Source organism: Salmo salar, chromosome ssa28 (assembly GCF_905237065.1).
Source record: "Salmo salar chromosome ssa28, Ssal_v3.1, whole genome shotgun sequence".
In the NCBI taxonomy this organism is placed as follows: Eukaryota; Metazoa; Chordata; class Actinopteri; order Salmoniformes; family Salmonidae; genus Salmo; species Salmo salar.
The window spans coordinates 13,500,728-13,519,593 of NC_059469.1; the positions used below are offsets into that span (position 1 = coordinate 13,500,728).

Sequence of the window (18,866 nt, forward strand, 5' to 3'; positions counted from 1 at the left end):
CTGGTGGATTAAACTGAATTTGTAACCAACTTTCTATGGTTTGTTTTAAAAAGAGATATTTTGGGAGATTATTTCCTTTTCAAATAACTGAAAGTGAGAGGTTGTAATCTGAATAAAGGGAAAAAGGCCATTCTTGAACATGGGGTGAGACATTCTTACTAAATTTGCTAGAGAACCAGTTTAGATTGAAGAATAACTTTTGTATGACTGAAACCGTCAGTGAGGTCTAATGCTTTAATATTTCATCATTTCTACCCCCCGAATTCACATTAATTATATAAAAATGGCCCGTTTAATTGTCTGGCCTGCCGTTCCAAATAAGTGAATATTCTTTGCTCATAAAATAATTTTAAAAACAAGTCGCTATGTGTAGGTAAGACCATAAGCAAATAGGTAAATTGGGATATGACTATAGAGTTAATCAGGGTGATTTTTCCACAAATACAGGTATTTTCCTTTTCATCTTACCTATTTTTGTCGTAAGATCATTTATTGTAGTAAGATCATTTCTTTCGGGATATGTAGAATACCAATAAAATGGTCTGACTCATGTAGTTAACTACACAGTAATGTAAAAATGTTATTTTTTAGTGGTCCAATACATAATATCATAATTTGGTTGTAAAAAGTATCTAGATCCTCTATTAGAGAGTTGTGGAGGGATCCAAATTGTGGATTTAAAAGAAGGCAACGTTGCAGGAGCTGCGTTTACTTTGTTTTGTTCCGAGACAATGTGGACCGCGTTGACTTTCAATGTAGCAACTGCTTGCGGTGGACTACAGGAGCGAAGTAGCTACTCTTAGCAAGCAAGTAGCAAACCTACATAAGCTACTGGGGAACCCACGCCCACCTACTTTTTCTTCCACCCCAGTTTATTGAATCAGATGGCTCATTCATCACAAAGCCCAATGATATTGCAAACTACTTTAATGACTTTTTCATTGGCAAGATAAGAAAACATAGGGATGACATGCCAGCAACAAAACGCTGACACTACACATCCAAGTATATCAGACCAAATTATGAAAGACAAGAATTGTACTTTTGAATTCCGTAAAGTCAGTGTGGAAGAGGCGAAAACATTTGTTGTCTATCAAGAATGACAATCTAGATGGAAAATTACTGAGGATAATAGCAGATGATATTGCCACTCCTATTTGCCACATCTTCAATTTATGCCTACTAGAGTGTGTGTGCCCTCAGGCCTGGAGGGAAGCTAAAGTCATTCCGCTACCCAAGAATAGTAAAGCCCCCTTTACTGGCTCAAATAGCCAACCAATCAACCGGTTACCAACCCGTAGTAAACTTCTGGGGGGGGGGGGGGGGAATTGTGTTTGACCAGATACAATGCTATTTTTCAGTCAACACATTGACCACAGAATTTCAGCATGCTTATAGGGAAGGACACTCAACAAGCACAGCACTTACACAAATGACTGAGGTGACTGTGAAGCAACAAACATTGGCACGCATATAGGGAAGGATCAAATTTGTAAGAGGCCTCCAATTTTTTCAATGGACTAGATCTTTATATTTACAATTATCCTCAGTTAGTGGAGATAAGGACATACAAAAAATGTGCTTAAAAGTACTTTGCCTCTCAAAATATATTTGGTGAACCATGGGTGACTCCATTTGTAACAAGTTTCAGTAAATTCTTTCTGGTAGTATTTCTAGGTTGATGAAAAAATTATTTAATGCATTTTCCCCCACATTCCATCGAGTTTGCTTTATTTTGATTATATATATATATATATATATATATATATAAATAAATAAATATAACACGTGATCTTTCTTGAATAGGTCTCCATTTATTTTTCCTCCAACTTACTGTGCCTCTATGGTACAGTTTATTGCTATCTGTACCATGAGTCCTTCCATTTCCTTTTTAAAATATGGACTTTTTCTACCTGAATTGCTTTTGTTTTAGATAAGTACTGAATTGCATAGCCTCCAAAGACATTTAAAAAGTGTCCTATACAATAAGGTGATCTGCTGTACCCATGTCTGAAAAAGTCAGTTATAAATTATTTCCTAATGAACTTGTTTTTAATCATCCAATAGGCTTTGATGATTACATTTCCAATATCCTCGCCCACGTGGAAATTCTGTAAGAGTAATATATATGCCAATTTTTTGATGGTCTGACCACATTCTGTCCCCCATCAACACTTTTTACTTTTGGTGGCAGCGAGAATGTCAAAGTAAATCAAGATTACTAGCTTGATTGAGCCTCTACCATGCATGCATGCATGCATGTATGTATACACACACAATCTCACTAGGTCAGGATATTTAAGCCTCCATATATCTACTAGTTCCAATATATTCATGACATTCGTGATTTCCTTAAGTGCATGAGGGTGATAGTTTGTAGAGTGATTTCCTTTACGGTCCATTGAGGCATTTAAAACCGTATTATAATCTCCCACCATAATAGTCTTGTATTGATTGTAGGTTTGAGAGAGAGATACACTGCTCAAAAAAATAAAGGTAACACTTAAACAACAACGTAACTCCAAGTCAATCACACTTCTGTGAAATCAAACTGTCCACTTAGGAAGCAGCACTGATTGACAATAAATGTCACATGCTGTTGTGCAAATGGAATAGACAACAGGTGGAAATTATAGGCAATTAGCAAGACACCCCCAATAAAGGAGTGGTTCTGCAGGTGGGGACCACAGACCACTTCTCAGTTCCTATGCTTCCTGGCTGATGTTTTAGTCACTTTTGAATGCTGGCGGTGCTTTCACTCTAGTGGTAGCATGAGACGGAGTCTACAACCCACACAAGTGGCTCAGGTAGTGCAGCTCATCCAGGATGGCACATCAATGCGAGCTGTGGCAAGAAGGTTTGCTGTGTCTGTCAGCGTAGTGTCCAGAGCATGGAGGCTCTACCAGGAGACAGGCCAGTACATCAGGAGACGTGGAGGAGGCCGTAGGAGGGCAACAACCCAGCAGCAGGACCGCTACCTCCGCCTTTGTGCAAGGAGGAGCAGGAGGAGCACTGCCAGAGCCCTGCAAAATGACCTCCAGCATGCCACAAATGTGCATGTGTCTGCTCAAACGGTCAGAAACAGGACTCCATGAGGGTGGAATGAGGGCCCGACGTCCACAGGTGTGGGTTGTGCTTACAGCCCAACACCGTGCAGGACGTTTGGCATTTGCCAGAGAACACCAAGATTGGCAAATTCGCCACTGGCGCCCTGTGCTCTTCACAGATGAAAGCAGGTTCACACTGAGCACGTGACAGACGTGACAGAGTCTGGAGACGCCTTGGAGAACGTTCTGCTGCCTGCAACATCCTCCAGCATGACCGGTTTGGCAGTGGGTCAGTCATGGTGTGGGGTGGCATTTCTTTGGGGGGCCGCACAGCCCTCCATGTGCTCGCCAGAGGTAGCCTGACTGCCATTAGGTACCGAGATGAGATCCTCATACCCCTTGTGAGACAATATGCTGGTGCGGTTGGCCCTGGGTTCCTCCTAATGCAAGACGATGCTAGACCTCATGTGGCTGGAGTGTCAGCAGTTCCTGCAAGAGGAAGGCATTGATGCTATGGACTGGCCCGCCCGTTCCCCAGACCTGAATCCAATTGAGCACATCTGGGACATCATGTCTCGCTCCATCCACCAACGCCACGTTGCACCACAGACTGTCCAGGAGTTGGCGGATGCTTTAGTCCAGGTCTGGGAGGAGATCCCTCAGGAGACCATCCGCCGCCTCATCAGGAACATGCCCAGGCGTTGTTGGGAGGTCATACAGGCACGTGGAGGCCACACACACTACTGAGCCTTATTTTGACTTGTTTTAAGGACATTACATCAAAGTTGGATCAGCCTGTAGTGTGGTTTTCCACTTTAATTTTGAGTGCGACTCCAAATCCAGACCTCCATGGGTTTATAAATTGGATTTCCATTGATTATTTTTGTGTGATTTTGTTGTAAGCACATTCAACTATGTAAAGAAAAAACTATTTAATAAGATTATTTCTTTCATTCAGATCTAGGATGTGTTGAGCAGTATATATATTTTCAAAGAAGCATGGATTTCAGTTGTACAACTGACTAGGTATCCTCCTTTCCCTTTCATCATTATTTGGACCGTATAGATATATTTATTAGGGTTCCCGTTAGCTGCTGCCAAGGGGTCCAAACACACCCAAGCACCCACATTACATATAAAACAAAACACAGTGACCTGTGTTTGTCCTGAATGAGCTAAAGATAACAGTACATCATATAACATCCCTACACCACCACATATTCACACCACCACCATACAACGTGTCTCTTCACAGTCCCCGTTGTTCCATAAGGTGCATTTTTTCCTGCTTTTTAAATCTGATTCTACTGCTTGCATCAGTTATCTGATGTGGAATAGAGTTCCATGTAGTCATGGCTCTGTTGTACTGTGCGCCTCCCATAGTCTGTTCTGGACTTGGGGACTGTAAAGAGACCTCTGGTGGCATGTCTTGTGGGGTATGCATGGATGTCCGAGCTGTGTGCCAGTACTTTAAAAAAAACAGACAGCTTGGTATATTCAGCATGTCAACACCTCTTACGAAAACAAGTAATGAAGTCAATCTTTTCCACTTTGAGCCATTAAGAGATTGGCATGCATGTCATTAATGTTAGCTCTCCGTATACTTTTAAGGGCCAGCTGTGCTGCCCTGTGCTGAGCCAACTGCAACTTTCCCAAGTCCCTCTTTGTGGCACCTGACCACACGACTGAACAGTAGTCTAGGTGCAACAAAACCAGGGCCTGGAGTGTTGTTAAGAAGGCATAGCAGAGCTTTATTATGGACAGACTTCTCCCCATTTTAGCTATTGTTGTAAACTCCTGGTCAAAATATATTGACACAAACCAGGATCACTCCAAGCAGTTTAGTCACCTCAACTTGCTCAATTTCCACATTATTCATTACGAGACGTAGTTGAGGTTTAGTGAATGATTTGTCCCAAATACAATGCTATTAGTTTTGGAAATATTTAGGACTAAGTTATTCCTTGCAACAAATTCCGAAAATAACTGCAGCTCTTTGTTAAGTGTTGCAGTCATTTCAGTCGGTGTAGTAGCTGACGTGTATAGTGTTGAGTCATCCACATACATAGACACACTTGCCAGTGGCATGTCGTTAGTAAAAATTTTAAAAAAAAGCAAGGGCCTAAACAGCTACCCTGGGGAATTCCTGATTCTACCTGGATTATGTTGTAGAGGCCTCCATTAAAGAGCATCCTCTGTGTTCTGTTAGACAAGTAACTCTTTATAGCAGGGGGTGTAAAGCCATAACACATAGATTTTTTCAGCAGCAGACTATGATCAATAACGTCAAAAGCGGCACTGAAGTCTAACAAGACAGCCCCCCCCCAATCATTTTATTAATTTCTCTCAGCCAATCAGTCATTTTTGTAAGTGCTGTGCTTGTTGAGTGTCCTTCCCTATATGCGTGCCGAAAGTCTGTTAATTTGTTTACTATGAAATAGCATTGTATCTGGTCAAACACCATTTTTTCGAAAAGTTTACTAAGGGTTGGTAACAGGCTGATTGGTCAGCTATTCGAGTCAGTAAAGGGGGCTTTACTATTCTTGGGTAGCGGAATGACTTTAGCTTCCCCCCAGGCCTGAGGGCACACACTTTCTTGTAGGCGTTGATTGAACATAAGGCAAATAGGAGTGGCAATATCGTCCACTATTAATGAGCCATATCTGTTCATGGTTCAATAACATACTTAAAATCATCCATCTACCTTGCAGATCTGTTTGGACAATTTGCACACTCGGATCAAAATCGCTAATTAAGTCACTCCTTTAGAATTTTTTTGCCCATGGGAGAAGTATATTTCGCACCTCCCCCAGTCCTTTTCCCCACACAACTTCATCTAAAATTGTTGAATGAGTTTCCTGTAAACATACATATTACTTGTCTTTTAGCGAGGTAAAAACCCAAGTTAGGTTGACATTCCAGTGTCCCTCCGGATCCCAGGGCCCCCGAGAGACCGGGACACATCCTTTGAAAAGAGCACAGTGCCGCCAAAAGCATTTCCAACGCCCTCACAGCAATTTCTATTATATATTAGTGATGCACCGATAATAGATTTTTGGCCGATACTTTCCTTGCAAATAAAGCGATACTGATAAAAATTAAAAATTGCAGCTATTTAAGCATTCTAGTACAGTTAAGTAGTTCACACACACACACACACACACAACAGAGCGGTCTAAGGCACTGCATCTCAGTGCAAGAGGCATCACTGCAGTCCTTGGTTCAAATCCAGGCTGTATCACATCCGGCCGTGATTGGGAGTCCCATAGGGTGGAGCACAATTGACACAGCGTTGTCCAGGTTTGGCAATCATTGTAAATAAGAATTCGTTCTTAACGGACTTGCCAAGATACAGTTGAAGTCATAAGTTCACATACACCTTAGCCAAATACATTTAAACTCAGTCTCACAATTCCTGAAATTGAATCATTTATTTGAAGAATGTGAAATGTCAGAATAATAGTAGAGATAATGATTTATTTCAGCTTTTATTTCTTTCATCACATTCCCAGTGGGTCAGAAGTTTACATACTCAATTAGTATTTGGTAGCATTGCCTTTAAATTGTTTAACTAGGGTCAAACATTTGGGTAGCCTTCCACAAGCTTCCCACAATACGGTCGGTGAATTTTGGTCCATTCCTCCTGACAGAGCTGGTGTAACTGAGTCAGGTTTGTAGGCCTCCTTGCTCACACACGCCTTTTCAGTTCTGCCCACAAATTCATGGGATTGAGGTCAGGGCTTTGACGGCCACTCCAATACCTTGAATTTGTTGCCCTTAAGCCATTTTACCACAACTTTGGAAGAATGCTTGGGGTCATTGTCCATTTGGAAGACCCATTTGCAACCAAGCTTTAACTTCCTGACTGATGTCTTGAGATGTTGCTTCAATATATCCACAATTTTCTGCCTCATGATGCCATCTATTTTGTGAAGTGCACCAGTCCCTCCTGCAGCAAAGCACCCCCACAACATGATGCTGCCACCCCCGTGCTTCACGGTTGGGATGGTGTTCTTCGGCTTGCAAGCCTCCCCCTTTTTCCTCCAAACATAACGATGGTCATTATGGACAAACAGTTCCATCAGACCAGAGGACATTTCTCAAAAAAGTACGATCTTTGTCTCCATGTGCAGTTGCAAACTGTAGTCTGGTTTTTTATGGCGGTTTTGAATCAGTGGCTTCTTCCTTGCTGAGCGGCCTTTCAAGTTGTCGATATAAGACTTGTTTTACTGTGGATATAGATACTTTTGTACCCATTTCCTCCATCAACTTCATAAGGTCCTTTGCTGTTGTTCGGGGATTGATTTGCACTTTTCGCACCAAAGTACGTTCAACTCTAGGAGACAGAATGCATCTCCTTCCTGAGCAGCATGACGGCTGCGTGGTCCCATGGTGTTTATACTTGCGTACTATTGTTTGTACAGATGAACGCGGTACCATCAGGCATTTGGAAATTGCTCCCAAGGATGAACCAGACTTGGAGGTCAACAATTCTTTTCCTGAGGTCTTGGCTGATTTCTTTTGATTTTCCGATGATGTCAAGCAGAGGCACTGCGTTTGAAGGTAGGCCTTGAAATACATCCACAGGTACACCTCCAATTGACTCAAATTAATTAATTAATCAGAAGCTTCTAACACCATGACATCATTTTCTGGAATTTTCCAAGCTGTTTAAATGCACAGTCAATTTAGTGTATGTAAACTTCTGACCCACTGGAATTGTGATACAGTGAATTATAAGTGAAATAATCTGTCTGTAAACAATTGCTGGAAAAATGACTTGTGTCATGCACAAAGTAGATGTCCTAACCGACTTGCCAAAACTATAGTTAACAAGAAATGTGGAGTGGTTGAAAAACGAGTTTTAATGACTGCAACATAAATGTATGTAAACTTCCGACTTCAACTGTAAATAAAGGGCACACACACCAAAAAGTTTTTTTGTTATCATTTACTGTACGCATGTCCCCATTACCAGTAAAACATAATCAAAACCTATTTCTTTCACTTATTTGCTGTGCTGTTTCATTGTTCAATTGTTCAGTCGTTTCATTCTCAAATCAGGATTTCTATGGAACGCTGTTTGGGTCTTTGCATGTCAAATAAGCTTGTTTCCCAATCAGGACCTGAATGACTGCATGTCACAATTGAACGCGTTCATAAATGTACGTAGTTATTACACAATCACTCGTATTTCATATGTCACAACGATTCATTGATACGTATGCTATGATGCTGGTAAAGTGTTCTTGTGCACGCACCTACAGTGCTGGTCATAAAAAAAAAGCTAGCTAGCTCATGGATGCAAACAATGTTCTTCCCCAAAAACATAGCAAAACGACACGTTTCAGTAGCTATAGTTAGCTAGCTAACTATATAGCTAGGTGTCATCTAAAACAACCCTAATTCATAAGACAGTTCTTATTTGATTAATGGTGGTCGGACCCATCTGTGAAGCTAACCATAATGGTGGACTTTGCAGTTAGCCTTCAAAATAAGTATGTCATTGACAGTGATGCAAATTAATACAAATAGTAGAACGCCATCATTTAATAGATCATGCTAAACTAGGTTGGAATGTTACATAAAATCAACAAAAGACAAATGCTAATTTAACAAATCTGTTGAAATCACACAGGATGTATTATACTTTAGAATTGCATTGGGGTCGGGCCTCTCGAGTGGCGCAAGGCACTGCATCGTAGTGCTAGCTGTGCCACTAGAGATTCTGGGTTCGAGTCCAGGCTCTGTCGCAGCTGGTCGCGACTGGGAGACCCATGGTGCGGCGCACAAATGGCCCAGCATCATCCGGGTTTGGCCGGCAGGGATGTCCTTTAACCATCACGCACTAGCGACTCTAGTGGCGGGCCGGGCGCAGTGCATGCTGGTGTTTCTTCTGACACATTGGTGCGGCTGGCTTCCGGGTTAAGTGGGCATTGTGTCAAGAAGCAGTTTGGTTGTGTTTCAGAGGATGCATTGCTCTTGACCTTCGCCTCTCCCGAGTCCGTAAGGGAGTTTCACACCCTTTGGCTTTGTAGGCCCAACACTGCCAGGCAGACTCAATCTTGACGGGGCAGTGCTTTAGTGGGTCTCTGAATTTCTTTGTTTTGGCTTTGTATATGCTACTTACAGTAGGACCATAAAACAGATAAGGACTTCTCCTTAGTGTATGGGTTGCTCACGTGGGTGTCTAGGGTATAGGGGTTGGGGACCGTTCCATCATGATAGGACAATAACTAAACTACATTTTAAAATGTATATCCCATATCTGCACAAAATGTTAAGAGCTCTCAAAAGCCCTGCTCGCAGACACATAAGCTCTGGTATTCGCAACCATTTTCACTCACTTAAAATGCTAAAACACACCCCCTACCTTCCATCACAATTCACCTGCACATACTGTGCTTTTTATGTCCTGTTTGCAGTGTTCTTATCCCTACCATGTTGATTGAGTACTTTTGTGTTCCAGTTCCTTATACTTGATATATTACTTAATTATCCATCTAAATAATTAGTATTCAACTTATGTTACAACATTCCTTGAATGGTATAGTCTAGTTGTAGTTTATTTCTTTATCAATTGTTTAGTTTTCCCCATATTTTTTTATTACAATCCCTTCCATGGATAGTATTGGGTGTTCCATTGTTCGACTCCATGGGAACTTTAATATTTAGAATAGACATGGAGTAGTATGGGTGTCTGAACATTTGGTTATCAATATACAGTTTATCGACTATGAGAGCTAAACGTTTCCCTATTAATCTATTCTCCTTGAAGAGTGGATGCAGAACTTTACACCGTTCTGCAACTTCTTTCAGGAACTGATCATTCATGCCTCCTCATGCCAGTGAGTCTTTTACCCAGGCTTTTAACCATTTATTTTCATCTTTAAAGAATGCACATTTGGCAACGATTGGGTGCTCATATCCTGGTCCTAAACGGTGTACACGTTCAGAGTTGGATTTTGTCTATAACATCGTCTGGGATCTGCAGCACTGTAAGAAAGAATTCTTTCACCACGATTTGCCTTTTTCTTTGATACCAGTAAGTATCAGATTCTGTCTCATAGATCTTGTCTGTATGTGAAGTAAGGCTTCTCTCAGAAAGAGGTTCTCCTTTTTGAAGTTCCTTAACATGTTTCCATCTTATTGACTGTACCTTTAAGCTTGTTTGTTTCCTTCATTGTCGCAGCTTTTGTGTCACTCATCTTGAGGCTCGCCTTCAACTTCTTTATAGATTTACTGACTAATTCAACTATGCCCAGTTTATCATCAGATCGGTTTCCACCCTTAGCATTCCGGGTGGTGAAAAAGCATAAATTGTCTGTGTCCGTTGAGTCGCCACATGTTCTTTTGGGGATTGGTTCTCCATGTTTCTCGGTCATGTTTGGTTGGTTTATTTTGGAAGATACAATTCTCTAGCTTTATTTGTTATCCAGATTGAAGGTTATTACACGAGTATGTGGAGTGAAGTGCTAATATTTAGTCAGAGTTTGAATATTACGTTTTTATCTGGAAGCGATCTGCACCGCTGTGTTCAGTCCGCTCCTTCCATGGCAGACTAACCAGGTGAAAGCTATGATCCACTTCAAATCAGTGTATATGAAGGGGAGCACACAGGTTAAAGAAAGATTTTTAAGCCTCAAGACAATTGAGACATGGATTGTGCATGTGTGCCATTCAGAGGGTGAATGCGCTTGAAAGTATTTAAGTGCCTTCAAACAAAGTATGTTAGTAGGTGCCAGGTGCACCGGTTTGTGTGCGTCAAGAACTGCAATGCTGCTGGGTTTTTCCACACAACAGTTTCCTGGGTATGAAGTACGGTCCACCACCCAAAGGGCATCCAGCCAACTTGACAACTGTGGAAAGCATATAGACAACAGGTACTAGCATCCCTGTGTAACACTTGACACCTTGTAGAGTCCATGCCAACAATTTTTATTTTATTTAACTAGGCAAGTCCGTTAAGAACAAATTCTTATTTACAATGACGGCCTAGGAACAGGGGCAGAACGAGAGATTTTTACCTTGTCAGCTTGGGGATTCGTTCTAGCAACCTTTCGGTTACTGGCCCAACGCTCTAACCACTAAGCTACCTGAAGCCCCCAATTGAGGCTGTTCTGTGGGCAAAAGGGGGTGCAACTCAATATTAGGATGGTGTCTCTAATGTTTGTATATTCATTAGCTATATCATAGCTATTTTGTAAATGATAAATAGCTGCAAAAATGACAAGTTAATTAGTGGGTGATGGTGATTTCAGAATCAAAGTGAGGGGGACAAAAAAGTCTACATTGCCCCCCCTAATCTGACAGTGGTTGATGCCTAGTCTCCCTTACGGCTCTGATAAGGTGCCTACATAGTATACGCCTAGGTCATTCATTTTGCCCATTCTAACATTCCACCAAACAGTAACTGAATGCCTCTGTCTGTCTGCTTTATAAATGACTCGCTGTCTGTCGGAACTAACCATTTTCTTGAACGGGGAGGTGTACCTAGAAGGTAAAAAAAATAAAAATGTTAAAAAACTTTTGGAAACTTGCCACTGAGCGTACACCATTTACACACAGAAGTAGGGCTGGGCGATAAATCAATAGAGGGAATTATTTCCTCAATAACAATATAAAAACAATATTAATTTGATGTCGATATAGAATAATTATGTACAGCAGTCCATTTCACCTCTGACGCAGCAGGAACGTGCGGAGAAGTGACAATATGCACGTGGAGAGGTATACGACCACTTAAAAACCACTTAGCACCTCGAGTGATGGAGTCGCCACTTAAGCCCGAAAAATGTGTGATGTAGGCAAAAACAGTGGCAGTGAGCCATGGAGAAGGAGCAGCTTCCAACAAAGAAATTGATTTTAAAAAAGGGTTAAACTGTTTCAGTTATTTGGAAGCGGTTTGGCTTTTTGAAGTCCGACAAAGAGCAGAGCAATGTTCGGTGCAAATTGTGCCGTAGACAGGTGGCTACCAAGTGTGAAGCAAAATCACTCTTTGGAACATGCAGAAAGCTTGAACCACGGTATTGATAAACGTCCCTCAAGCACCAGCCAATCTAGGGATGTTTGCCCGAAGCAGTCAACACTGACAGCGTTTATGCCCTACGAGCAAACATCGAAAAGACATCACAAATGCTATTATACATTGCATTGCTAAGGACATGCTACCAATTAGCAGTCAAAGGTTTCAAGAGGCTTATCAATTTAATTGACCCCAGGTACGTGCTCCCTGGCCGCAAACATTCCTCTCACACTGCCTAAACTCTACGCCAAGTGTAGGGAAAAAGTTGAGGAACAGCACAAGACAGATTACGTATTTTGCTACTACTACCGATCTGTGGTCTAGTGGCACGTCAGAGCCTTATATTAGCCTCACTATGCGCTATATTGACAAAGAGTGGAATCTTCGAAATAAATGCCTTCAAACATCATACTTTCCCGACAACCACACGGGTGAAGCTATAGCAGAGGGGCTCATTGACGCCCTCACCTCCTGGGGACTAAGTCAAACCTGATGGTGAAACAGAGCTCACCCAAACCCATCAAAACGTTGGTGATGGACTATCTGAATGAGAAATATGATGACCTAGCCACAGATGACCTCCTGGACAAAGCCTCGTTGGTCGACCCTCGGTTTAAAACACATTACATCAAAGGTGGGCCACATTAAAGCAAATGCTGTCAGAGATGGTCAATGAGGGACATGAAAACCCAAACCCAGCAAAGGGAGACGTTGCTGCTGCTTCACCTCAACTGCCAGCTAAAAAGAGAGTCACCGGGCAGCTTTTTCAAAAAGCCATGCTCCACCACCATAGGTCTTACTGAAATCCAGCTGGTAGAAAAGGAACTCAGCTGCTACCTTCAGTCTCCTGATGCTGACAGTGAAACCAATCCACTGGACTGGTGCAAGTCTCTCCAAAAAAATCTTTTCCCTATGTCAGCCACCTGGCAAAGTGCTACCTGTGCATTCCTGCGACCAGCTCCCCCTTCAGAGCAGGTTTTAATCACAGGTGGCAACATAGTGACCTTCCATAGGGCAGCTTTAAAGCCAGAGACCATAAACAGACTTGTCTTTCAAGCTTGTACCTTGCAAGACAACTACCCCAACTTCAACTGTGATGTGCCATTAGTCTAACAGTTATAATACATATTGACTTGCACTATTATTTTTTATTTTTTTTATTATTTGTTGTTCATAACTTGTAAGGGTTTATGGCTTTAAAAAAAAAAAGTGGAGTTAATGTTATTTGTGAGTTCTACTTCTGACAATGAATAAGAAACATGAAAGCCTTCGGTTTGTTGAGGCAGGCGTCTTTAGCAGAAATTACCCTTTTAAACATTTGATTAAAATTGTGAAATTATCATTAAAGCTAGAGACAGTAGACAGACTTGTCTTTCTTGCTTGTAAGACAACAACTACCCCAACAAACTGATGTGCCATTAGGCTAACAGTTTTAATGCATATTGACTTGCACTATTTTTATTTCTTTCTCATGACTTGTAAGGGTTTACCTTTAACACATTTGATTAATATCATGATAATTATCGTTATCTAATTTAAAAAAAAATATATATATATATAAATCACCCAGCCCTACACAAAGTCAAGGTCAGACAGATCCAGCTCAGAGGACCAGCTCATGAGCTCCAGCAGTAGCAGATTGTAAAACTATAAATGGAAAATGAATGTGTTCATGCAACAAATGTTAGAGAACGACTCGATGCGGTTCGATGCACTAATCAGCTTTTTGTTAACCCGCACCCAATTGCTAAAAGCCCATCTATATAAGTAAGTGAAAAACTGAGGCCCCCACCAGACCCTAACCCACAAATATAGAAAATGCGCTGTACGCTACAGTCAGAGATGGAACGATCAGTGATTTTTCTTTTACCTAATTTAGATACATTTCTGATTATAATTTCAACAATTGAGTTATTGACAGAGACCATTGAACAAAACAAGGCTACCGCCAATTCATGTTAATACGTTGAAAAAAAATAAGACAAATTGCTGAAACCAATCAGAGTTCGGAACATGAAAGCCAATTATCTCAATCATCTTTTTGCAGATAGAACCTTTGTTCCAAGCTCTCAATGTTGGTCAACTGTCTATAATTAGATAAATGCAGCTTCGCTTCTGTCATTACAGGTTGTCCTAGAAGACTAAATGAATCCTTGCTCACCAGGAATAATGTCTTAAAAGCAATAGAACGAATGTGTCAATCTAGTTGACGTGAGAACGCAATATTTATTTTGTTTTTAAATAAAATAATTGTGCAACATTTCCAAATTGACATCTGTTTGACCCGTTGTAAGGAAATAGAAATCTGTGAAAATGACCCATCATGTTTCTGATAATATTTAAGTTGATAATATGATAAGCTGATATTTAATATTTAAGTTAAACTTCTATGACGCTGATAAAGACAGGGACCGTCGGTAGAGGTGCCGACTGCTAATTCGCATTCGCTCAAGATGCTGAAAGAACACTCCACTCCTGTTCCAGTCAAAATGTACACTGAACAAAAATATAAAAACGCATGGTACCAAGCATTGGTCCCATGTTTCATGAGCCGAAATAAAATAGCCCAGACATTTTCCATGCACAAAGGTTATTTCTCAAATGTAGTGCACACATTTGTTTACATCCCTGTTAGTAAACATTTCTCCTTTGCCAAGATAATCCATCCACCTGACAGATGTGCCATATAAAGCTGATTAAACAGCATGATCATTACACAGGTGCACCTTGTGCTGGGGGGGCAATAAAAGGCCACTAAAATGTGCCGTTTTGTCACACAACACAATGCCACAGATGTCTTATGTTTTGAGGGAGTGTGCAATTGGCATGCTGACTGCAGGAATGTCCACCAGAGATATTGCCAGAAAATGTAATGTTAAATTTCTCTACCATAAGACGCCTCTGACATTGTTTTACAGAATTTGGCAGTACAGCCAACTGAATTAACAATGAACACTTATTTTAAATTAATATAATACATCAATAAAAACAATTAATTCTCAAATAAATAATAAAACATGTTCAATTTGGTTTAAAAAATGCAAAAACAAAGTGTTGGAGAAGAAAGTGAAAGTGCAATATGTGCCATGTAAAAAAGCTAACGTTTAAGTGCCTTGCTCAGAACATGGGAACATATGAAAGCTGGTGGTTCCTTTTAACATGAGTCTTCAATATTCCCAGTTAAGAAGTTTTAGGTTGTAGTTATTATAGGACTATTTCTCTCTATACCATTTGTATTTCATATACCTTTGACTATTGGATGTTCTAATAGGTACTTTAGTATTGCCAGCCTAATCTCGGGAGTTGATAGGCTAGAAGTCATAAACAGCGCAATGCTTGAAGCATTGCGAAGAGCTGCTGGCAAACGAAGTAAAGTGCTGTTTGAATGAATGCTTACGAGCCTGCTGCTGCCTACCACCGCTCAGTCAGACTGCTCTATCAAATCATAGACTTAATTATAATATAATAACACACAGAAATACGAGCCTTAGGTCATTAATATGGTCAAATCCGGAAACTATCATTACGACAACAAAACTTTTATTCTTTCAGTGAAACACGGAACCGTTCCGCAACCTTCAATGTTATGTCATAATTACGTAAAATTCTGGCAAATTAGTTCGCAACGAGCCAGGCAGCCCAAACTGTTGCATATACCCTGACTCTGCGTGCAACGAACGCAAGAGAAGTGACACATTTTCCCTAGTTTAATATTGCCTGCTAACATGAATTTCTTTTAACTAAATATGCAGGTTTAAAAAAATATACTTCTGTGTATTAATTTTAAGAAAAGCATTGATGTTTATGGTTAGGTACATTCGTGCAACGATTGTGCTTATTTCGCAAATGCGCTTTTGTTAAATCACCCGTTTGGTGAAGTAGGCTTTGATTCAATGATAAATTAACAGGCACCGCATCGACTATATGCAACGCAGGACAAGCTAGATAAACTAGTAATATCATTAACCATGTGTAGTTAACTAGTGATTATGTTAAGATTTATTGTTTTTTATAAGATACATTTAATTCTAGCTAGCACCTTACCTTGGCTCCTTGCTGCACTCGCAAAACAGGTAGTCAGCCTGCCACGCAGTCTCCTCGTGGAGTGCAATGTAATCGGCCATGATCGGTGTCCAAAAATGCCGATTGTTATGAAAACTTGAAATCGGCCCTAATTAAATCGGCTATTCCGATTAATCGGTCAACCTCTAATCCCTACCACTCGTCTGACATCCCTGGTCCCCTATACAAGCATAGGTTGTAGAAAATCCATGCCATGTACATGTTAAATATGTTTCCTGTCTTCTTGAAGACGTAATGATTTATATAGAAAAATATAAATTGAAGAACAAACATTGAGCTAGAGGTAGTTTTGTAAGTGTTGCAAAAAGGCAACATTGGTATTAAAGGGATGTAAAACAGACAGGGCCACATTCATATATTGGATAGGCAGGTTAGATTGTTTCACTTCCAAATTCTGCAAATGTGGACAAGCAAAAACGTACAGCAACATTGATGCCCCCACTACATACACATCAAAATAACATTTGTATATATTTTTTTAAACAAAATGAGTGGCTTATGAGCTCAGAGTACTGCCATTGACAACCTAACTTCACCACTTTCATGGTGAAGTAGTAAGATTGGAGGTTCTCTCCAAATTAAGCCAGAAAAGACAACCCAAATATTACTAGATGTAAGATAGGTGTCCTCCATACATAGAAAATTCACAAAATAGTTGATCCTTTCAAAAAATGTTTTTGATTGCAAAATACACATTAGTTTCTCATTTGAAAAACATTCTTGAATACAAAAATTGGGATTGGTCAAGTTGATCAATTTGGCTATCAGACCAAATGTGACTTAATTTCAGATTTAAATACCATTAATGTTTTCCATCACATGTAAATGCTTTGGATCCATTTTCATGTTAAAATCACATGAAAATGGATCCAAAGCATTTACATGTGATGGAAAACATAGAATAGAATTTCAGGTTCTTAACACACATTATTTCTACCGTTAAAGCCCAAACATTTCCAGAAAATTGTTCTGCAAACCTAATCAGAGGCCTATTATATGCATTTCTAAAGGGAAATACATTTTAAAAAAATAAAGATTAATACTGCTGTTCATAACCAAGTGGGAAGTCCTAAATACCAGTCGGTTACAGGGCTCCCGAGTGGCGCAGCGGTCTAAGGCACTGCATCTCAGTGCGAGAGGCTTCACTACAGACCCTGGTTCAATTCCAGGCTGTATCACAACAGGCAGCGATTGGGAGTTCCATAGGGTGGCGCACAATTGGCCCAGTGTCGTCCGGGTGAGGGTTTGGCCGGGGAAGGCAGTCATTGAAAATAAGAATTTGTCCTTTACTGACTTACATAGTTAAATAAATGCAAGTGCTTGGAACTCACTGATTGGCTAATGGCCAACAAGCTGCGTCAACCATAAACTAAAAGTACAGCTATCACTCCTGTAAACAAATTAGTGTTCAAAATCCATATTAATACATAGATTTTTAAAAATAATGTTTTGTTGTTGCATTTAACTGCGGAAAATGCTGTTCAGGTAATTTCCTTAATAGGTGAAGTCAAAGGTCACCATGTGGGAGAAGTCAGAGCTCAGGAATGATAATTAGTAGTAATTACCAGCTGGAGGGGCGTTCAGGTGGATTTTTCCCTGTTTGTGTTATTAAATACCTCCTTCCCACTTCACTTGGTTATGAACGCAGGTTTAAAGTTAAATAAATACAATTAAAGGTGCGTTTCCCTGCTCAGGCATTACATGCGTCAACCAATGGTTGCATGCTACATCATCAACTGCGCAGTCAGGCAACAGATTGCTTTAACAATGGTTAGCTGACAAGTAAAATACCATTACGGGCGTTGTACGATCTGGCATGCGTCCGCAACGCCGGGCAAAGGTTCGCGGCCTAACTCTGAGGTTCAGATGTATTTGCTGCCTAAATCAGGTCGGAACAGTCTGGTTCAGCCAATAGTATAATATTGCCAATACATGACTAGGTAGCTGTATTTATTTGGTAAGAGAATAAGCTAATAAATTAAAAAAAGCTATTCCCTAAACTTAGCAAATAGAAAAGGAACTTCACTGATAACGTTAGCTACTATAGCTAGCTTGTCTGTACTAACTAGCTAGGATCAGAATGATTACAAATTGTACTGCATTTTACCATTTTTTACTGAAATGTGTCCTCTCATCGTGCGATCCAAGCTGCAGTCACGTCTATACTTAAGAACTGGGGTGACGTTGTAAGGTTTATGAAAGTTCTTGAATGTGAAGCGCCAAATATTTTCCTCTTCCTTCCTGGAAGCGGGTCATTGCTAGAAGGGATACAATTTATGTCGACGTGATGTCAAATTCCCGCGAGAGTTTGAAACTTGCCTGCAAAAATTGGGACTTCGAAATATTCAGAATAATTCCTTATCCTGAAAAAAAATACAAACGTAACATGTAAAGTGTTGGTTTCATGAGCCGAAATAGAATATCCCAGACATTTTCCATATGCACAAAAAGCTTATTTTCTCTCAAATTCTATGCACAAATGTGTTTACATCTCTGCTAGTGAGCATTTCTCCTTTGCCAAAATAATCCATCCACCTGACAGGTGTGGGAAATCAAGAAGCTGATTTCAACAGCATGATCATTACACAGGTACACCTTGCGCTTGGGACAATATAAGGCCACTATAAAAATGTGCAACACAATGCCACAGATGTCCGTGCCCAATAATGTTTGTACCCTGTTTTGTGTTGCTACCATGCTATGTTGTTGTC

The 18,866-nt window shown here is 40.4% G+C and overlaps 1 protein-coding gene across 1 annotated transcript in view; it reads right to left on the minus strand.

Moving 5' to 3' along the window:
• LOC106589515 (zinc finger protein 14) overlaps window positions 1–18,448 on the minus strand; it is a 29,023-nt gene extending 10,575 nt beyond the window's left edge. Inside the window, exon 1 of the mRNA XM_014179598.2 lies at window positions 18,263–18,448. Within this exon, the coding sequence (XP_014035073.1) occupies window positions 18,263–18,290 (28 nt within the window). The 5' untranslated portion in view covers window positions 18,291–18,448. The remainder of the gene's footprint in view (window positions 1–18,262) is intronic.
• Between the last annotated feature and the right edge of the window lie 418 nt (window positions 18,449–18,866).